We start from the raw sequence: 23,970 nt of genomic DNA, 5'->3' as shown, positions 1-23,970 counted from the left end.
AGGAAAGATCTTGCGGATTGAACTACTTCCTCTGTATTCGACTGAAGCTCATGAAATGTGGCACACACATTGGTCTTGGTGGGAAGATGTGCAAGACATATTTTTCGGACGTGTCGGAAGCTGCGTTGCCATGGTAACGGCATATTAATGGCGGAAGATCAAGGAAAGATCTTGTGGATTGAACTACTTCCTCAGTTTTTGACAAAAGCTTATGAAATGTGGCACACACAATAGTCTTGGTGGGAAGATGTGCAAGACATATTTTTCGGACGTGTCGGAAGCTGCGTTGCCATGGTAACGGCATTTAAATGGCAGAAGATCAAGGAAAGATCATTCCTTGGGTAAGACTGTCGTCACGGGGTGGGGGTATTAATCACCTTCAGTGATATTTCTAGTTTAATATTGTCATTTTTGTATTGTATATCATGATTATTTATTCATTGTTTTTGTTTGTGCTGTTGTTATTGGTGTAGTTGTTTTCATCATCATTGTCGTAATAGTATTGTTAATGTATTTGTTGTTGATATGACCATTACTTCCACATAGTACAAGACTTTTGGGGAATTACTATGATTAAAAACAAAAACAGTTAATCATTACTTGTTTCTTGTGATGTTCTTCCTGATGCAGCCTGCAACTGTGACCCCGTCCTGTCCACTGGGAACTGCGCCCCGTACACCGGCCAGTGTGAGTGTAGGCCAGAGTATGCGGGGCCGGACTGCACCGAGTGCAACGAGGGCTACTACGGTTACCCCAACTGCATCCGTAAGTACCAAATCCTACGTTTTCTCTTGAAGATTCTTGTCAAATTGAGTGATGTAAAGAGCGTATTTGCAGTGGCTGAATAGATTGACCAAACAAACAAACAAACCCAATGCTATACAAGTTTCTGCTGTTTTCATAAAAACAGTATACACACTGAATAACAGCAATGACGATTATGACAATGATATAGTCGTATTTACAGTTGTACCTAGGATAATCTCTTCTGATTTTAGATGTATTCTCCTTGAAGGCTGTGTGACATGATTTGTTTTCATTCCCTTGCCTTACATTGTTAGGAGCTGTTGTGTGATTTTAAATATTAGGTCTGTGGTTCAAGTCCCCTGGGTGTCGTGGTTGTGTCCTTAGGTACTTTATCCTCATTTGCCTGGACTTTGTAAGGGCAATTACTGATGATTATAATGATATTTCCCATTATACATTGTATATGGCACATAAAAAAAAGATTCTCTATGATTTCCATTGAAATAAAACTATGGGTCACATGACTGCTTGCATACAAGTATTCATTGCTTCTTTAGCAGCCACATAAAACAAATCAAAACACTTTATACATAGTATGTGATATTGGTTTTAATCTACCCATCTCCATTTCCCTGATGACTGCATGTTTTCACAGGGGACCATGTAATTTATATCTGCCTCCTCTCTTCTTTCGTAGCCTGCGACTGCAACGTCAACGGCACGGAGAACAAAGTGTGCCAGGTCAACGGAGGTCAGTGCCCTTGCAAGCCGAATTTCATCGGGCGCAACTGCAACCTCTGCGCCAGCAGCTTCTACGGCTTCCCAGAGTGCAAACGTGAGTGAACGTTACGATCCGCATATGACTGTGCTACAAAGTTTTCCCGTTCTCTCAGAAGTGCTAAAGATATGTTTTGTACAGGCATATGCAGAGTTCAGGTATGAAGCTCAAATATTTCCACAGCTAGGAAGTGTTACTGCACTTATTGCAGCACTTCTACATATCTGGGCCTGCATCTGAATTCTGTAGCGAAGAACAGTATATTCACATAAGTTCTGCGCTTTATGAATTGATATATTACATTATATTAATATATCATTTATTGGAGAAGAATTAAAGATACAAATCTTGTGTATCTAATAATTGAAGGTATATGTAAGGTGTAGATTTGATTGCTCGTCAAATGTTTCCTTGTCATGGATGAGTGGTATCGATAGCAATCAAAAGTTAAATTGCGCAAATTTATACGGGCAGTGTGAAAAGTTATACATATAAATGGTGAAATTAATGAAAGAGTCTTCACTTTTCAGTCCAGACGATGAGACTCGAAATTTGGGTATTGATCTCATTTCTTAAATGAAATCAAACTAGTGTCTCCGTGCAATGCTTAAAAAAAAGTTAAGGTATGTATGGTGCAGTGTAGATGTAATGACAAGGACGGCCACCATTGAATAAACTCTCTTCTTCATCTACAGAGTGCGACTGTAACTACATCGGATCCTACGACATTGTTTGCGACTCCGAAAGCGGACAGTGCTCCTGCCGCGATGTCTATAACGGCCGCTCGTGCGATGAGTGCGCGGATGGCTTCTACGACTTCCCAACATGCAGGGGTAAGTCAGTTGAGAATAGAAAAAAAAACTCTAGTCACCGTGGAAACATGAATCGCTGTACCTCCGGGGTTGATTGTTACATCAGGATGTTTGATGGATTGATGTTAACCGGCCTGGCAGAATTGTTTGTGACGTAGATAAAACTTGACAATTTTTTTCTACATGATGTCTTGGTGATTGCTCGTCCACGATAAATCTTGTAGAAAATACTACATCCACAAACACTTGTCCATGTCCTTGTAAATCTTCCACAAGTGTTAACCTGCCTACTTCATAGATTTGTCACCCACCTTGAAATGCTGAGCTTAATGGATGTTATAACAGACACAAGAAATTAATAAGGATGATGATTATGAGAAAATTTTATATACCACCTTTTACAAAATTTTTTGAAGTGCTTTACATATAATAACAGTGTATGAACGTTGATAATTAACAAAACTAAACGACATACAAATAAATGAATCACATGTTAGATATATCCATGAATTGGATATTTTTGATACCGTGGATTTTCATATCACATGTGCTTACACCATAACCACTTGCGACTTCCATAAACATGGACCTGTTTTCGCATGCCTTTTAACCCTTAACTCTTTTAAACAGTACGTAAAATGCCATAAGGTTATCTGTGCCAATACATACTCACACAAAAGAGTTTAAAGAAGTGGTTGCCTTATTGGTACTTCTTTGTTACAGGCTCTCTCCTGCCAATCCTTGACTTGATTTTATACTCTTACTGAAGTGCACAAGTAAGATCAGATTGTGTGTGTGTGTGTGTGTGTGTGTGTGTGTGTGTGTGTGTGTGTGTGTGTGTGTGTGTGTGTGTGTGTGTGTGTGTGTGTGTGAAATTCTCTTCAAGACTGATCCTAGTGATAAATTATTTAAGGTTCCAATTATCAAAATCACCATCTAGTTTTCACCCCATGTTGTACCATCCTTTCCTCATCACATCCATCTCATTCCTCCACCAGACTGCAGTTGTAGCATCCTTGGCACCGTGGAAGAGAGATGCAACAAGACCTCCGGAGAATGTCTCTGTCGGGAGAACTTTTCCGGGGAGCGTTGCGACCGATGTGCGCCAGGATACTACAACTACCCAACATGCTCATGTGAGAAATAAAAACAAAAATTATTGTTGTTGTTGATGACGACTTTGAGGATGATGATGATCAAGATGAAGGTGATGGTGATGATGATGATGATGGTGGTTGTGATGATGGTGATGGTGATGGTGATGGTGATGGTGATGGTGATGGTGATGGTGATGGTGATGGTGATGGTGATGGTGATGGTGATGGTGATGGTGATGGTGATGGTAATGATGATGATGTTGATGATGATGATGATGATGGTGGTGGTGGTGGTGGTGGTGATGGTGATAATGATGATGATGCTAGTGAAGACTTTGGTGAGGGTGACATTGAGGAAGATGATGATGATGGGTGATGGTGGTGATAGTACATATTGATGCTTGTTAATATTTTGGTGATGACAATTATGGTTAAATGATGATGGTGATGCAGTGGTTGGGGTGATGATAGTGGCGATGAAGATGTTGGTGATGATGATGATTATAGTGATGGTGATGCTGAAGGGTGATGATAATGATGGTGATGATGATGATGATGTTGATGGTGATGATGAAAACAATGATTGTGATCATGATGATGGTGGTGGTTATGATGTTGGTGATGATGATGATTGTGGTGATGATGGTGATGATGGATATTAAGATTGTAGTGGTTATGATTATAATTGTTGTTATAACGTAAATGATCATGTTGATTACGGCTTTGATAGTAATGCTAATTATGTAAAGCGTTTTTTGTTTTGCTCAGTAGACCATGGTAAGTGATCCCTGTAGTATTTCAGTGAGAAGAGAAAAAAGCTGTTCATCCCAACACCAAGAAATCTGTCTTTGTTACCATCGAGCCATCATTGGCAATTGTTCCTTTCAAACCTGGCCCTGCTGTTAAGCATTGAAAAGCTGTGGAATGTAGAAGATAGATATTTTACCATTGTTAACCAGCCTTTCAGACGCTTCACCATGCTCACTGCAAGAAGTTATATCCCCATGTACTGGAATGACAGAGCATGTTCTTATTTCTACCCAAACGACACATTACTTGCTGACTCATATTCACACATGTTGATCATGTGACTCTCACTGACACTCTTTTCATTTGACCCCTGACCTCTTCCCCTTTGCAGTCTGCGACTGTGACAGTGCAGGCTCCGCAGACCGGCAGTGTGGTGATGACGGTCAGTGTCCGTGCCTCCCCAACTTTGCCGGACTCAGGTGTGACCAGTGCGCTGCCGGTTTCTACAGATATCCAACCTGTGAAGGTAACACACACTCACAGAATGTGTGCTATCAATTTCATTGCTCAAATGTACAGCCATCATTCTTTTATTTCTTCCACAGGCAATTCCATTGGCATCTGATTGTGAGGAATTTTGCATCAGTTGTGTTTGTGAGAGAGAGAGAGAGAAGGATGGAAAAGATAGATAGAGGGAAGAAGAAAAATGAAAGGATAGTCATGCATTTGTCATCTATGAGAAGAGTAGATTGTATGCAAAGTTTTAAGGGTACGAGAAGTGACTATAGAAACCAGCTGATGTGACTTCTGCTGTGCAAGCTCTTTGAATGGACTAGTTGTCACTTGAAATAATATGAAGATTCGTACTCCATCTAACAGCAGTAAGTTAAATAGCACTTTTCAGTTTGTTACATCGAAGCGCTTGCCCAGTGACTACTGTCGCTTGTTCTAATCCCTTACTTCCCTACCTCCCCCCCCCCCCCCACATCATGTGCTTCCAGCCTGTGGCTGTGACCGCTACGGCTCCTACAACATCCTGTGCGACCAGCTCAGTGGCCAGTGCAGCTGCCGCCCCAACTTCGAGGGGCGGATGTGCGAGCAGTGCGGCAGTGGCTTCTACAACTACCCGAATTGCGAGGAGTGCAACTGTGATCCCGCCGGTGTCATTGACGTCCCGGGAGAACCCCTTGGGGGGTGTGGTTCGGCAACTGGGGTAAGCATTTTTCTCTTTTATGTGCAAGTGGAGAACATATTATTGCAGCCTTATTACAACCTTATGTGCACAATGGAATCATTTCTGTTATCTGTGGAAAAGTAAGTTTAAGTTAACAAAATACAGAGGACTGCAATTGACAGAAACCCATTACAGAGAGGCCAACTGTAACTCTTTTTTTTGTGTTTGTTTGTAGTTCTTTGCACTGTTTTTTTTTCTTCTACTTTTTGCCGTTTTGTTTTTGTTTTTTGTTTTTGTTTTTTTGCTGCCAAAAGCACTTCAGGTTTTATGGAGAGTAATTTTCTCCCAAAATTGTATTACTACAATGTATACTCGTCGATCATTAGAAATGTAAAGGTTATTTTTTTTTTTCTCTCTGCAAAATAATGCCTTTTCACCCCTCTGAATTACATGTATGCAATGTTGTTTACAAAGCTTGACATCCCTGCTATTACACATTGTTAAAGATTGAGAGTAAATTCAGTGGTTTCCTGAAGAAGTGATGGGTTAAAGTTCCAACAAACTATGTACTGTGAAGGAAGCTATTTTCATGGCATGAAATACCACAGTATTTCACGATGTGTCTCATGATGTATTTGCATTCACAGTACGAATTGCGGCATAAAATACTGTTGTTATTCACTGTAAAATCTAAGAAAACGTGACTACACATCTCAGATCATTCATGCAGCTAACTTCAAATGTTTTCTACCCCCCCATCCCATACCGTCTCCCCTCCCCAGGGTGCCTGCCTGTGTAAGGACAACGTAATGGGGCGCACCTGCGACACCTGCAAACCGCTCTACTGGAACCTGGAGATCAGCAACCCGTACGGCTGTGAGGAGTGCGGCTGCAACGTCGCGGGAACTGTCGGCGGCATGGCGATCTGCGACACGGTAAGTGAGGGGAGGAGGGGCGTCGGCCCTTCACATAGATCTCGGTGGACCATTCTATTCAATTGTCAGCTGTTTGATCACACTCTTATCAGACAAAGGTGAAGAAGAGCTTAATGGTTAGCAGAAAGCCTCCAAATAAAAGGAGTGGTCAGTTTATTTGTAGACACTTTTAATATTTCTGATATAGCCCTCTTACTGAATCGTTCACTTTGGACAACTAAATTTCATCTTCTCCACACCATGCGACCAGTTTGGAAAGCTGGAAATAAAGATTTTACAGGGTTCAACATATTTGTCTTGTAGCACCAAATTTGGAGAGGTATTTAAAACTCTATAGAGAAAATAGCTAATAAAAGAGAGCTAACCTAAGCAAAACTTTACCTTTGTTCTTGCATCAGAACAGCTTTTATCTTATGTGATTATTGGGGGTCTGTATTGAAAGACTCATGTTAATGTACTATAGTATTAGAAAATATATGAAATCTCTCCTTATTTCTGTCAAATGTTTATTTGCTGACCACCTTTCCCTTTAATCTGAAGTGCATGTGGTGAAAATGTATTATGTCTAAAGGTTGCACTTTCTTGGTTTTTCTCCCTGTTCAGCAAGATATATATTTCACAAACTGTATGTTTTTAAGGTATTTGTAAACTTCTTTGCTCCACACTGGATGTATTTTATATGAATACATTAGTATGTGTCTACTTTCTTGTTTCTTGGGTGCTTTACTGTATCGCATATATAGGGAATGCCGATTCTATGCACATAACCCTCCGAAAGCTATTTTTTAAAGTTTTCTATGTCATTCTGTAAGTGGTTCCACATCCGATAGATCCAGATTCAGTTTGCCTTGGTGTTGCATACACACTAAAATATCTTTTCCAGTGCTATCAGTTTTGCAGAATAGATTACTTTAAAACTAATTGCAAATTTCCCCTCATAAACTTTTCCCTCCCATTGTCAAAAAAAAATGTATGCAAGTTTTTGGATGGAAATGATATAGATGCATGTATTTACATACATAAAGCACACTGTTGTTTCTAGTTACCTAGGTATCTTATATGCAACGTGTATGTACTTCATTCCTACCTGTTTATTGAAGACACCCAGTAGTTAAATCTTAATATAGATTAATTTGATTAAATCATCTGAAAATAGGCTGCCGCATTTTGAGTTGTCAAAATATATTGATATGGAATTATTTTTTTCGGTACTTTTTTGATGTTTTCTATTATTATCAAGTCAATATGAAACTGATACTATGTCAGACATCTCTCCTTTTCCTTATCATTTTTGATATGCCTATGTTTCCTCTGGTGACAGAATATGAAAGTATTACGTCTACTGGTGAATCTTGTCATATATCATATCATTCTGCCTTCTTTTATTTTCCCCTAGCACATATAGGCCATGACAGTATCTCCCCTTGTTTGATCACTGTGTACAGTCAAGTTCACTGAAGTTTGGATTTGACTGGCAACAGGTTATCGGTCCTATGGTTTCCCGTTCTCAACGTCACATTTTCGTTATCCATGTTCAATTATGTGCCTCCTCTCTATGTCTTTACTTTTTTTTTTTTACTGACTTTGTTTTACATGTATATATGTTACATACATTTTTTTTTCCTTTATGGTGTCACTAACTGTTGGTCGTTCTCTGCTAACCAACTTTGTCTCACAATTTCAGGCCCACGCTCCGTGGCACAAGGTAATGCAAACGTTGAACCTTGAACTTTGCCCCCCTGAATCTCGACCTCTGACCCCCACGACCTCTTTGATATATACCTACCTCTCTCTCCACACTCTTATAGCATTCTTGTATCTTGTATCGTAACCCCAGTTTATCTTCAAGTGGTGTCATTCTCCTAGGCGGTTCCCCCCCCCCCCCAAGTGGCATACAACCCACAATTGCTACACCTTTAATCTTTCACTCTCCTTGTGCAAGCTCTGTTTAGCAGTTACATGCTCAGTGACGCTGTGTGTGTACACAGCGCTGCGTGTACACAATTCACATTGTCTTCACTTTGCACCACAGTATTAACACGCTGTGTCCCCATGCATTATGTTTCGTGTTGCTAAAAAGAGGTCAGAAATAAGAACTGGGCCAGAAACAGATTTATTAATGATTATCTGGTGGTAATGAAAATGGCAAAAATTCAGGACTGTTTTAATAACTGTTACATAAACTGTTTATAGATACAGTGTTCTTACAGTATGTTAATCCAAAACAAAATATTTTGTTCTTTATGGTGATACACCTTGTACATGGAATATTTCATATCATGATATTTACACCTGTAAAAGGGAATATTTAATGAAACTTTACACAGTTTCTATTAAAATAATACTAAAATGGATCCTAGATACAACATTTTGTATTAGGCAGTGCAAGTCTTGTAATTAAGTTCCACACTCAATTCAAATCAAAGCAGTGAAACAGTGCTCCCCCCCCCCCCTGCAAAAATCCAGTTTACTTTCTGAAAAAAAAATCAGTGACGGTTTTTTTTTCCCCTTAGTGTGTTGGTATCGATGGTGTACAGAAATGTGGCCACATTATCTTTTGCTTACACAACACAATGAAACTATGGCTAAGTTAAACTGTTTTAACTTTCAACTGTTTAGCAAATGTCCTCCATATTTTTTTTTTCACTAAAAGGTAATACATTTGTCATTCACATGGTGGACCAAATGATCAAAGCCAGAGAATGCCTTATTCTGTCAGTTTTTTTGTGACTTGTTCATCACACTGGTTTAACAGATAAATGAAGTCCTTCGAGTCACATCTTGTATTTGTCAATGGGGATAACTTTAAGCACATCTTTCAACTTATTTGCGTTTAAAGTACAGTTTGTATAATAAAGTGGAACATCTGGGGGAAAAATAACCCTCATAATTTTGGTCTCTGGGCAAAAGAGAAAATGAGTGAGGTGTAATACTCAAATCACTTCGTTCATCAATAGCTCCTCTGTTATTGGAAAGTTGTTTTAGATTATCTTAACTCGTGAAGAAGTAGTAGAGAGCAGCCTTAGAAATACCAGGGGGGAAATGGTTAGTCCAACACTGTCAATGTCTTGCCATTTGCTGTTTGACAAATCACAGTGGTATCAACCTCTCAGTACAAAATGTAATCATTGATATAAGATCACACATTGGTGAGCAGGAGATTACTATAGCCTGGGATGTCACATGAGTTTAATACTGTGATAATACTCCACAAGTGGTAATATTGATGTAGACTGGTAAACTTAATTCACTATTTGTTTAATTAATTGTGGTCATTTTTTCCCCAGTCTTCACAACATGCTAAAGTATTCATTAAAGAGCAAAACACTAATGAATTATCACATGAATTACAATTTGCAGTACTTAGTCCCTATTCTTTTTCCCAAATTTGGTGACAGACTTGTGTTCCATTTCCGGTATCTCCTGTGAAATAAAAGCCAATACCTTCTATCTGAAGAGTTGATGTGTGCCCCACCTCTTCCTTGCAACCCTCCCCTTTGCCTTCTTTCCCTTTCAAACATAGTTTTATTCCTCCAAACCACAGTGGTACCACAGAATATTAAAAATCAATCAAACAAAGATCAAACAAACTGCTACAATTATTTCTTTAACAATTATGAATACCTCTGCAGCACCAAAAAAATAAATAGATGATAATAATGATTATAATAATGAGTATTTATGAGACACAGGTTAATGCATACATGTAAATTGACATGTATATTCAACATAACACAAAATTATGCCGGATGTACACTGAGTAAAAGTGGTGCAAAATCTTACATTATGAGTAATTACTCAAACCTGAAATAGCCACCCATTGTCCCTTTTTTTTGTATCGTATTTCAACTCCCACTAAAAAATTGATTGATATTTCCGCTCCACCCCATTCTCATTAAACCCTGCTCTCCAAATCTCTTCCCAGCAGCCCCCTCACCCATCATCCTTATTCCGCCCTCACCACAGTCCCTCCCCTCCTCCCATCCCCACCCCCCATCCTTCCCAACCAAGTTATCCCCACCCCCTCAATCATCCCCTTTCGGACCCATCATACAACTGAGCGTGAACCCTCTTTTAAGCGAGTGCAGAAACCTTCTAGTATTTATCCTACTTTGCAGTGAAAAGTTTTTCTCAGAAAGACTGACGGGTTGTGTACTAAACCCTTTTGTGGCTCATGATGGTATTTTATCCTGATTAGAGCAAACACTATGGAACATATTTAATCTGTTGATCATTTCCCCCGTCAATTTGTATTATGTATTCAAAACCAATTTAAACTTTACCCTCAGTATTCAATTCCCAATCACACATCTACTGGTGTAAATATTCACCCATTTGGTGTGATATTAAAGTTTTGATTGTTGATGTTTAACCCCCCCCCCCCCTTTCAAATTGTGCAAAAGTACAGAAGTAACATTTAATCTCCTCACAGTATAAACACATATCATGGAAAATATGTATTCCATATATAAGCATTGAATATGGATATTGAATATGGAAACACATCCCCCTACTACACGTATATGATTGACATAAATATATATTCCCCAAATTACCTGTATATATGAAATTAATGTGTACAAACATTGATACGCAATGTATTCTCAAGATGGTATACCTGTACTTGATAAGATCACTGTAATAATTATCCTGGGCCAACTAGTTATTCATACATTTATAGGTATAGTATGTGTGATTGGTGCTGTGCTGGGTCTTTGTGACTTTTGCTGCTAAAATGAAATATTCACAGATTTATATACAAACTTCATGGCGACATTAATGTAAAGTCAAATTTGATATTAAACTAATATCTTGGCACAAGCAGGTGCACATCATGCAGTCTTGAATGTAGACATATTGGGAAATGGTATTTATGTTTTTTGTTTGTTTGTTTGTTTGTTTAGTCAGTTCTATCAATATACTGACCACTATGTGGTTGTCAATTTTACTCTATTTCAATTGCAGTTTCACAGAAACAAACAAAAAAGAAAAATAGCATAGCACTGGTGTATATATATCAAAATGGGCTAGTTGGGCTAACTGTAAACTTAGGTGGCATAATAGTGAGTGCTAAGAAATTATGATATCTCAAGCATCCTTCAAAGAGATGAAAAAAAAAAATGATTGTTGCAAGTTTGCTGTGTCTTTTACCCCTCCTTTACTACCACACTATCATTGCACCACTCTTTCTCTCCCCCCCCCAAAAAAAAAAAGAGAGAAAGAAGTTGCGTTCATCTCAAGTTTTTTTTATGATTCATTCCTATGAGTGTTTGCAATGAGTATCTTTCGGGACCCTGTATAGTTGCTGAAAACAGGCGTTTTCACATCAGCCCGATAAAAATCCAAGCTCGAGATATTTTTCGCGATCGCAAATTAGCGCGCTATTTCATTTCCTCTTCACATCAGCCCAAAGAGAATTAGCCCGAAATTTTTTCGAGCTAATTCGACAGCTGAGCATACGCAAACAGTGTTGGGTATGCCAGTAGAGCGTGCGCTTTCAAAAAAACACGCTAGGCATGATGGGATGCATCGCGCTAATTTCTTGAGGCGATTTCACATTATCAAATAGTGCGCTAGTTTGCAAATTATCCCGCTATTTCGGAAATTTCCCGAGTTGGACTCAAGAAATTTTCTTGATCAGAGCGATAGAATTAACATGCGAATTTGTATTCACATTATCAAATAGCGCGCTATTTCGTGATCAGATTAATTTCCCAAGTCAGAAAACAGCGTGCCATTTCGAAACATCGGGCTGATGTGAAAACGCCTAATGTTGCAATTACATTTTGTAATTTTGAAGTTTATTTAAGTTGGACTTGGCTGTTTTATGATGATGAATATTATGGCAATCAGCTGCAGTGCATTGTGGGAATGGACCCAACTGACATTAATTCATGAAGCTTTTTATGAATTTACAAATGTACCTTCTATTTCTTGTGGTAAAGCAATTCATGCCTTTACCAGAGCTGCCAACTAGTACTGATTTTTAGTAATTTCTACTGAAATTGGAGAAGAATACTGAAGGTTACAAGCAAATTACTGATTTTAGAAATCATGGTCTGTGATATATTCTATTACACTGTTAAGGATTACTGATTTTCACTCAAAAAAGGTGCAAATTACTGATTTTAAGCCATCAGAGTACTGAAAGGCATTTACAAAAGTTGGCAACTCTGCAAGTTTACACTGCAAGCAAACAGCATGCACCCAACCGAGGAAGGTGGTGTAACAGCGCTAGATTTGCTTCACTGGTGCACGGTCAGACCAAATACAAGAGGAGCTTGCTACTGCATTTGTAATTACAGGATTACCATTGCATGGTAACCCTGTGCTAATGGAGGGTCAGGGAGGGACACATTTGATTGGAGTACAAAATCCTGTGTCCTTAAAGGGTGGTATATTTTTAATTGAGATGGGAGATTTAGATTTTAGCTGTTTTGCTACATGATTAGAAATTCATTTTTGAACTATTAGTGAGCATACAATTCTTAGAGGAATAGTGCAAAGTTTATTTGATGTAAATTAATTTTGAAATGGCGGAAGATATAAAAAAAAAGCAAAATGTCCTAAAAAAAAGGTTGCTCCCACCTGTGATTAAGACCACTTTGTTTTTGGATAACTCAGCCATTTCAAAACCAATTTTCATTGAATTAACTTTGAATTCTTCTTCTTCAAATTGTATAATTCTTTCATATTTCATAAGAGGTTTTTCATTATTCCACAAAAAACAAAACAATAAAAAGATTCAGCATCTTACAGCAGAAACATAATTTTAGGGATGGAATGAGTTTTTGCAAGTCAAATGAGTTGGCCATCGAGCGGTGAAGCAAATTGTAGCATTAACCCACACACGGGAGGAATTTTATTGGTCCTAATCTGCAGCACATCAGCCACTCTGATCCAAGGAGTTTTGGTAAGGAAGGCCACAGTGACAAAATCAGCATCAATTTTGATGCAATATCCTCAATTTTAGGTTAGAAGTGCCCTTCTGCAATACCATCTCTGTTTGGGTGGCATTGAGAGATTTCATTCTGCCTGATGACAGTGTAATACAAAAACAAATTATTAGAGGCATGATGTATTTTGAAGACTTAAGAAAACCTTCCCACAAAAAAAAAATGAATAAATAAAAGAACCTGAAAACCATACCTATGCACTAGGGTTCCTTTCCTTTTTCCAGCAAATGCACCTTGCAACGAATGCCTGCTCAAGGCTTGTATCCTGTCCTGTATGTGTATCACTTCTTGTCTTGCAAAATCTTAATTCAGTGAAGTGCACAAGAATCTCCTCTGCAAAACCCCTCGTAGAAGATGGGAGTGTGCGCATTCTTTCCTCTTGGCATGTTTGTGACACGTCAGCACAGCACAAACACCTGCACACACAAGCAGCAAAAACACAAATTAAAAAGACGATAGCTCTCCCCAAGACCCCTTTAAAAAAATATGAAAATGATTTGGTTTTCTTCTAGATGGCTATCGCGTACCTGTCATATGTTCTGTACCCTGGTTGTCGCTGTCTTTGCATTGTACGTGACCCCGCCCCACAAATATGTTTGAAAAGATGGTTGATATTTCTGGTGTACCCTTTACCACTCTCTCTACCCCTTACTTCTCTGCAAGAATGAGTTTCCCATGTGACAGACCTGTAAGAATCGACCAAAATGGTTTGCAAATTGTGTTTTAGTTTTGTTTCATTTTAATGATAATGGGCTGTCAGTCTATGCAATGTTTTCCTGTTGAAATCAAAGATTAAAAAAAAAAAAAAATAGGTGTTTGATAAAAGCTTAATTTGAGTACGTATGAGTGAACTGTCTAGTTTTGCATTCAGTTGATCAAGTACTAGATATTTGCATGAAATAAATACTCTGTTAAAAAGCGAACACATTTTTGAGGTTAAGTGCTTTAGCAAATCTACATGTAAATTGAAACGTGACATAGTTGTTCAAAATACGAAAACAAAAATTGAACCAGCCCAGTCAACTGTTTCAGCATGAGTCAGACCTCTCAATCATCCCAAATAATTGTCACCTTGCATATTTGATTTGCAGGTAACATTCCTCTGCTGAAAACTACTGCTGGATGCCATGTATAATTTCTTGATTGGAATTTTGTTGTACACATGTACATTCATGGCCAGTAATCAGAGCATTCAGTTTTTCCCCACTCGCTCTCTGTGAATGAAGTCACTCATTCTTCTTTTTTTTTTGGCTTTTTTTTTGGTTTATTTGTTCATTTTGGGCAGCTGCCACAACCCATCTGTGCATAAGCCCTGCATACTCCTTTGCCCGAAATGACAAAAATATTGTCATCCAGACATATATGTTTTCATATTGCATTATTTTGTTGCAAAATGCTGATTTCTGAGCATTTTGGGGCATTGGTACTCTTGTATGTTTAATCCGTGTGATTGGTTATATGGACTTATATTTGCTTGCATATTATTGTCTGGGTCTATGAAAATTTTTGTGGCTCACTGTGGCCTGAAGTGGCAACTTTTGAAGAAAACATATCTCAATATTCAAGTATGTATACTTGAAAACTGCAGCATTTGGGATTTCCTATATAGATTTGATTTTTTTTTCTTGGTCCTAATTGGACAGGAAGATGATTTGAGCTATGGAAATGAGATCAGGCAAAATTGTAGTGATGCGACTATTTCTTCTCTGCTGAGCCCATGTTCGGAACTATTAGGTGGTATTGGATCAAGCTGGTCTAAAACCAGATGTGACTGGCTTCAGAGACAAAATGAGCTTTTTGTCCAAAATTCTCTTAGTTTAGAGGCAGTAGTTTGAGCAAAGTTGTGACAAGTGGTAGAAAAAAAAAAAAACAACCCACAAAAGCACACCCACCCTCAAGATATTTAACCTTCCAAAAGCAGGGAAGGTTGAATACCAAAAAGGCTCTGTGTTCATGAAATAGTTGCTGCAAAACCCATGTACTTTCATGTTGAGTAGATATCTTCAGTTTAGTGCCCAAGCCCCCGGGCTTTTACCAAGAAATCTGACAAGCAAACAATGCATTTCTGTCGTCTTTTCACATACACGTAGTCTGATAAGCTTTGCTGTCTTGTGATTGTACCCTTTTCCCTTGAATCTCAATTTTATGGGCAAATTTGCAAACTTGTCATGACAACTTGGCTATGTGGCAATTTTGGGAGAGTCATCTGTCATAAATGGTATACAGTGTATTTAAATTGAAGCACAATTTCACACCATGCTGAAAGTTGCTCGTATGAAATTGAAGAGTTGATGAATTTTGGGAAATGACAGAGGTTTCATTTTGAAATCTATAAGAACAAGTTAGTGTATACGCTGTTATTTTCGCGTACAGATATTTTTGCAAGTGAGAAGGTCACAGACATTTTGGCAAGATGTTGTTTTCGTGGATTGACACAGAGGCCTACATAACCGCACTACTACCTTAGCGTATGGTGTCATTTTTGCATGTTGTTAGATTCGCGGTCCAACTGAGATTCGCGAAATTCACGAAAATAAAACCCTCGCGAAAATAACAGCCTATACAGTACATTTATATCCGTCAGATTTGAATTATTGTTAGTCTTGCAACAACTTTAAAAGGATGGGGGGGGGGGAGGACTGGGATTGTACAGTTGCTATTACATATCAATTGCTATGTTTTTTAAAGACCCAGCAGTGTGGGGTTGTGCCATGTAATTAGAACCGCTGGCCTGACCCGTATTTGGGAATCCCTGTAATGAGTCGTGTGTATGTGGCTTTATTGTTGACCTGTACATGAGCACACACACCGCAGTAGAATTTTGACGGGAGTCGAAGGTTTCTGACGAGCATAATATAGCATAGCACATACAACATTCACCAACTGGCAATTCTGTTCTACCAGCTAGGCCTGCACTACTTAATAGTGGTTTTCGAATGTACCCTGGTGGGCAGCGAATAAGCATTGATTCAGTTTGACCAACCTTCCGTTCCCACACTACTGGGTGTTTTATTAAATTGGTATATTTTTTGTCAAATCAATTGGAGATATTGTAAGGTGATGACATCGCCCCCCCCCCCCCCCCCCCCCAACAGTGTGCATATAATTGTGGTTACTCCTACAGTAGTAACAATGTTTTGTTCAAACATGAAACTCCACACTTTCCCTATTCCAATGCTACACACTGGCACTTGTCTGGCAGTCCAGTAAATGTCACCATTGGACCGGTAGCTTTTTAGCTCACCTGAGCCAAAGGCTCAAGTGAGCTATTGCGATCGCCCTTCATCCGGCGTCCGTCGTGCGTCGTCCGTCGTCCGTCGTCCGTCGTGCGTCGTGCGTAAACTTTTTACATTTTCATCTTCTTCTTGAAAACCCCAAGACCGATTTTCATCAAACTTGGCAGGTAGCATCCCTAGGGGGTTAGGAACTCAATTTGTTAAAATGGGCACCATGCCCCACCCAGGGGGCCCCCAGGGGGGCCCAAACCCCCCAAAATTAAGGAATCTGTAAAAATCTTCTTCTCTAGAACCAGAAGTGATAGAGCTAAGTTAATAATATGAGTTAGTACATTGATGACTGTAGTTTCAAGTTTGTTCATGGCAGAATCAGGGGTGCCCCCCTTGGGACCCAGGGGAGGGGGGTGGGGAAGGGTTCTAATGGGGCCTAAATTGTACATTTTCATCTTCTTCTTGAGAACTCCATGACCCATTTTCACCAAACTTGGCAGGTAGCATCCCTAGGGGGTTAGGAACTCCATTTGTTAAAATGGGCACCATGACCCACCCAGGGGGCCCCCAGGGGGCCCAAACCCCCCAAAATTAAGGAATCCGCAAAAATCTTCTTCTCTAGAACCAGAAGTGATAGAGCTAGGTTAATACTATGAGTTAGCACATTGATGACTGTAGTTTCAAGTTTGTTCATGGCAGAATCAGGGGTGCCCCCCTTTGGACCCAGGGGGGGGGGGGGGGGTGGGGGTGAGGAGGGGTCCTAATGGGGCCTAAATTGTACATTTTTATCTTCTTCTTGAGAACCCCATGACCCATTTTCACCAAACTTGGCAGGTAGCATCCCTAGGGGGTTAGGATCTCAATTTGTTAAAATGGGCACCATGCCCCGCCCAGGGGGCCCCCAGGGGGCCCAAACCCCCCAAATGAAGGAATCTTTAAAAATCTTCTCTAGAATCAGAAGTTATAGAGCTGAGATAATACTATGAGTGAGTACAGTAATGACTGTAGTTTCAAGTTTGTTCATAGGAGATCCAGGGGTGCCCCTCTTGGGGGTGGGGGGGGGGGGGTGGTTGGAAGGGTCCAAATGGAGGCCTGAATTGTACATTTTCATCTTCTTCCTGAAAACCTCATGATGGATTTTTGTCAAACTTGGCAGGTAGCATCCCTAGGTGGTCAGGATCTCAATTTATCAAACTGGGCACCATGCCCCACCCAGAGGGCCCCAGGGGGCCCCAATTCCCCCAAATTAAGGAATCTTGAAAAAATTGGGCCCTTATTGTACATTTTCATCTTCCACTTGAGAATGCCTCGTCAAATTTTGGTAGAGCTGTGAATAATTTAGATTAGTGACTGCGTGAAAGGTGAACTTGCGATACTCAGGTGAGCGCTAGACCTGCGGGTCTCTTGTTCAGGAATGAACCAGTAATAATTGGAAAAACTGGGTACCGACTGGTCCAACAGACAGGTCGGACCAGAAGAAAAAATGGGTTAGTGTGTAACCGTGCTCATTCTATGGCCAATGATGACGAAACCTCCACTGTTTTGTTCTTGTTGTTTCAGCCATTTTATTATGGGCAGCTTGTACATGGTGTGGGATTGTATGTTAAGCATGAATATAAAGCATTCAGCTACATATTAATACCATTACATTTAAAGACTGAAATAGGTACTTTTTTGGTTTCGTTTTGCTCATAAGTACATGTGTATTGGTCATATGATTTGCACAGACATGCAGCATTAAGCAGTGCCCATGGCATGCTATTCATGCATTACTGCAACATCGGTGATGGGTTGTTTTATTTGTCACTCCTCTGTATCATAATTGGAGGAGTGTTATTAATGTACATGTGCATACATTTATGTACAATGTCATGTTTATGTTACCTCAATGACATGAAGGGCATAATCATCTTTTATATTCATGGCTGTGAAGTTATTATCCCCCAAATGTATATCATACAATTATTATTATTCATTTTTTTTTTACCTGTGAAAAATGTTGTTTTCCTGATCTGAGAGCCACAGAGAGCCTCAAAATGAATTCAGAGAGAGTGTAATAAAGAAAAGAAAATTATAACATTTTACCACACAAACCCCACGGTACCATTAAACTTAGTACTTCATCGCACGGTTGGAATGAGATATTTTAGAATGGATGACATTGCCCCCTAAAATCATAATTTCTTGCAACATTTTGTGAGAATATTCTCTTTTGAGAGGTAAAAAATCCCTTTTCACACTTGTGCAAAGTGGGAGGTGAGATAATCTTGCACAAATCCCAGAGACAGCGCGAGTGGTGCTGTGTCTGCACATGGTGCATTCCCTATCTTGATCACATCCACAAAAGGTTACCACTGTGGCACATCTACGTAGAAAGCCCTACGTAGCCCATACGGTCACACTACATCCATGGGAATGTTATACTACAGATGTATACTTCACACTCAACTTTAATTAAGCACCAATAATGGATAACCCCGCTGAGATGGACCATATAATTCAAGTGTGAAATGGGTTGTGAGAGTCGGAATTAGATCGTACCATTTCTCCCTGAGAATGACACTGCTTCTTCTTTCTTATAGAGAATGTTGTTAACATCTTAATAACTAAGTATGATTCTTTGGAAACAGTATTATACTAGCAACTATGACAGTGACACAGAATATGTACTCTTCTGCACATTCTGACTGATCGTAACTCCTGTGATATAATTTCTTTTATACAGAACTCCTCTCTCAAATGTACTGTGCTATAGAATAGAGTATTCTGAAACGTAAAATCTTAATTTTTATATCTGTGTTTACAAGTAGTAGTTATGGTTCTAATACTCTACATCACTTTTCTTACTTCTCAATCCACTTACTGATGTAAAGCAACCAGTATTTACATTAGTTGATAGAACTGACAAAATTGTGTATACCCGGGTACACATTACCTACAATTTATGGAGGTTCTGTCTTCATGAAGTATCACTTACAGTAGCTTCTTTATTATTTACAATCAAATATCAAAAGTGGTGTATTTTTTCTGATCGTCAGAATTTTTTTTTTCTGGTGAAGATTTTGACGAGGTGCACATTTTCTAGGTCTACACTACTCAATTTTATTTCATTTTTTTAAAAGTACATCTATTACAAAAGTTTTCAAATACACCAAGAAGAAATGTTGTACAATAATGTAAAATTTCTTCCCCAGGTAATCAAGTCACTAATAAATATTTCTACCTTTCAGCATGCTAGTTTCTATCCCTGAAGTTTGATAGCGTGATTGCTTGAACTTCATTGTAACCCAAGTCAGTAGCAGCATGCTATTAACTGTTACATAATTTCACTAGTAGTTCCAATAATTTTGATTGACTCATGTTGATATTCGTAGATTTGAGATGAGTTGTAACAACTTCCAAGTATAGAATTCAGAAGCCGTATTCAATATCCGACTAAATTTTTCTAAGCTGTCATTGTTAATTTCAAATAACGTAGCATTAATAGAATAGATACATTCTATGGCAAGCTGAATTCTACCTAAGAATTTCTACTGATAGAATTACATTAAATTTTCAAACTGAAATTTTCCTAACTGAATTCCTAATTCCTAGCAGTTGGTTATGTATATTTGTAGTGAAATAAATGTGATGTAGATTTTGATTGAACTGTGTAAAGTCAATTTGTTGGAGGTACAATCAGACTTGTACAAAATTTTGTCAATATCACAGGCTGGGTAAAAGTACTCTTTTGTGCAACCTGAAGTTATTTACTCTTTTTTTTTGATAGATCAAAAGACTAAAAGAGAGTCAACTTAAAGATCAAGAAATGAAATATTGTGAAGTATGTGGGCAATGTTGCTGCTGAGATAATTTTACTATGGTCATAATAGTCTAAGACCTCATAAACAGACTGGAAATTAATTTGATTAAATGGGTGTAAGAATAGTAGTAGCAAATAGTGACACAGGATATTATGCAGTGTTTTTGTTTTGTAAATTTTGTGAGCTGACTTATACTTAGAAAAGTAGCAAGTTGCAAAAAGAATTACAAGAACCTCCCATTACCTAAATGCGTAGTACAAATTTGTATATGGTTGGCTGAGGTGGAAAATCACTAATATTTGTCTCCAAAAGTAATAACACTTTATTTTTCATTCTGTTAATGTGGTTTTTAGTCACTAAGTCAACCATGCACAAAACTGTCTTTAGTACAAGTCCCATTTGGGGAAATAGGACTATGAAATATATGGCATATAGAATGATGTATATATATATATAGCATTTGGCCTCTTGATTTACTGCCAAATTTTGTGAACTTTGCAGCATGAGATAATGTTTGCATAATTACAATGTATGTCACTTTTTTTCGTTCTTCTTGCTCTGCTATCTATTTTGGAGCAGATTGTCAAGAATACATGTACAAAGCATTTATTTATTAAAGACATAATTGACCCTCCTCTTCTGTGCACAAATGCATCGTGTTATTTGGCCAGCATCCTTAATTGAATAGGTCATGGCATGTCTTCATATCAAGAGTCATAGCAATCTACTCACACCGTTGTGTATTTGAATGTGTGAGGCATGCACATTTAAATGTTGGTAATTGTTGGTAATGCTGTGAATGTGCTGTGCATTTGCAGAAGAGCGGCCAGTGTTTCTGCAAGGGCCAAGTGACGGGAAGGACCTGCGATGAATGCCGCGACGGGACTTACCAGCTGGATGCCAGCAATCCGCTTGGTTGCCAAGGTAACAGCCAAAATGATTCAAAATGAATAAAAAAGAATAAAAGATAGAATCACCCACACTCATGTGCAAAACACTTTTCCCACTAGTATATATTATTCATTTCATTTCAAATTTTCCATATCTAAAAGAATACAAAATTATTAGAAAGTAACAATAGTTATTTGTGTAAGCAAGTGAAGCAGGTATGCAAATATTCATTTCCATTCATATGATATAGGGACAGTAGTCTAAATAAGTATTCCTGGACAACTTAAAATTGTGCATCATATGACACACTCACACACACACCCCCTTTGAGTATTCTCATTCAAAATTTGTTTAATGGCATATTTACAAAGAAACAAATACACACAAACATGAAATGATTGTTACGATTGTTCCACTCACTATTGCTACTTGATGACACACATACACATTTTTTTTCTTTTAGTAAGGAGATCATTTCTAAATGATTTGATGTCCATTTTACACAGAAAATTTATTGTTTATTGTGCAAAATCAAGTTACTTTTGATACAAGTACATATGTAGCATTAGAAGTCTAGTTTGAGGGCAGGGAACAAGTGAAGAGTTTGTTCGCAAAAACCGATAAGTCCATTTTTGAAGATTTTGAAGTACGGTCTCTGTCATTGAGTACAAAATAATACCTTTCAAATGATATATTGGTCACTACTTATAAAGGTACATTTTTGAAGTTATGGTCAAAAGAAGCAAAAATTTTCTTATTATTCTTTTTATTTTTCTTGACCTTTAATCGCAAATATCTCCATTTGGCAAATATGGACTTATCGGTTTTTGCAAACAAACTCTTCAAGTGTTTACATTTTTGATAAAAGTTGTTTATCAAAGTGCACCAAAGTTCTCATGAATCATTACTTTTCATTCCACTTTTTCTTGCAGACTGTGGTTGTGATGTCGGAGGCTCCGTCCACGCTGCCTGCAACAAGGTGACCGGTCAGTGTGTGTGCAGACCAAGAGTGACCGGTATCACCTGCAACATGTGAGTTTGACCCTTGACCCGCCGTATCAAAACAAGCAGAGTACAACATGCGTACATTCCAGGACAACTCTTGTTGGAACAGATGGAAGAGTTCGCATACTAATCTTGAGATCATAAGCATTAATCGCGTGTTTCAAATTTTGCAATCCACTGTGTTGTTGTTGTTGTATTTTGGCAGTGTTGAAAGCTGTTAATAAAGATTTAGGAGTTTACACACTGCTCAGTGAGTTAAACATGAAGTTAAACAGCAGATTTTTAACACCAATGCATGTGATGTGTGCCATATTGCAGCCATTACTGTCTTGCTGGAATACCAATATACAAATCCACCTTCATAGACATGTAGATTGAGTGAATATAGCAATATTAGTAGAACATATCAGTGAGAGTTTGAGGAAAATTGGACAACCCGTTCAAAAGTTATGAATTTTTGAAGTTTGTGCTCTGTCACTGCTGGATGAGAAGACTACTACAGCTTGTGATGTCAGATGCGTACAACGATATAAAGAAAACATAAAGAAAATTCAGCATATTTTCACTTTTCTCGCATAATAAAAGAACTCTTGACTTGCCTCTTTCAGAAGTCAGGGGGAATAATATTACCGTTAACATACATCAGTGACAGGTTGAAGAAATGTACACATTTTTCAAAAAATTAAATTTTGTGAAATTCTCTTTATATTTTCCTTATATCGCTGTATGCGTGTGACATCATACACTGTACGATTGTAGTAGTCTTCTCATCCAGCAGTGACTGCACAGATAATTTAACAATTCATAACTTTTGAACGGATTGTCCTATTTTCCCCAAACTTTTACTAATGTGTTCTAATAATATTGCTGCATTCATTTAATCCACATGTATATGAAGGTGAACTTGTCCTTTAACAATCTGTGGGAGAACAGTGCAGCATTTAGGGACTTTATCTACCCGGTGTGCACAATGAAAATAGCTTTAGAAGGTCCATGTTTGTATCTTATTCAAAGCATAACAGCAGCACCAAAACTGAATGTTTACCCTCCTAATGTTCAATAGATTTGTGTATGGTAGAGGTGTATTCATTTTCCCTACTCAAAGTTTGACGTCCATGCACATTTATGACTGTATTTGAAAACACATGCACAAAACAAAACCCTCAATACCGCCCTCTCAGGCCCGAGGCAAACCACTTTGTGCCCGACCTGCACATGATGAAGTTCGAGGCCGAGGACGGCTACTCCCCCAACGGCCGCCGTGCCCGCTTCGGCTACGACCCGAATGTCTTCCCCGGTTTCTCCTACCTGGGTTACGCCACCATGTCCACCATTCAGGTACGAATACGTTTGTGTCGTGATGTGCTCTGTGGACTCCACTGTTTTAAGCTAGCGACAGTTTTCGGCTGGTGACGGTTCTCACTGTCAGTTTCCGGTGATATCTACTAATGCTCACGATGTGTTTGATTTAAAAAAAAAAAAGAGGAGCATCCAACTTCTTGTTCTTGATGTCATATTTCCATTAGAAGCAATTAGAGAAATGTGTGTGATAATAGAATACTTCTAAATGATGTCATAGTCTACAGTACTGTGCTAAATATAATATGTTATACAAGGAAACATTGCTTAGGAACTTGAAATTAGTAAAATAATTTCACCAGTAATTTTGTTTATCTAATGTTTCAAATTTTGTTTGTAAAATTTGTTTCCCCTTGACATTGTCAAGTATATGTAGGGGAAAATTTTCTTTTTAAAATGTAATTCTTTCAAAAATTTTATCACAGTTCATTATCCC

At 38.5% G+C, this 23,970-nt stretch overlaps 1 protein-coding gene across 1 annotated transcript in view; it reads left to right on the top strand.

Moving 5' to 3' along the window:
- The window catches only part of LOC139709946 (laminin subunit alpha-5-like), a gene marked incomplete at its 3' end in the record, with an annotated part of 126,050 nt that overhangs the window by 23,547 nt on the left and 78,533 nt on the right, over nt 1–23,970 (top strand). The window contains 11 exon segments of the mRNA XM_071621897.1: nt 631–765; nt 1,445–1,582; nt 2,221–2,358; nt 3,336–3,473; nt 4,576–4,710; nt 5,186–5,397; nt 6,141–6,293; nt 7,978–7,998; nt 21,098–21,203; nt 22,103–22,202; nt 23,357–23,513. Coding sequence (XP_071477998.1) covers nt 631–765; nt 1,445–1,582; nt 2,221–2,358; nt 3,336–3,473; nt 4,576–4,710; nt 5,186–5,397; nt 6,141–6,293; nt 7,978–7,998; nt 21,098–21,203; nt 22,103–22,202; nt 23,357–23,513 — 1,433 coding nt within the window.

The sequence above is a fragment of the Diadema antillarum genome, unplaced genomic scaffold, assembly GCF_040938485.1.
Source record: "Diadema antillarum isolate AM-2024a unplaced genomic scaffold, OU_Dant_1.0 seq00001482_RagTag, whole genome shotgun sequence".
NCBI lineage: Eukaryota > Metazoa > Echinodermata > Echinoidea > Diadematoida > Diadematidae > Diadema > Diadema antillarum.
The sequence above is the reverse complement of the archived record's forward strand: the minus strand, read 5'-3'. Positions and strand labels throughout refer to the sequence as shown.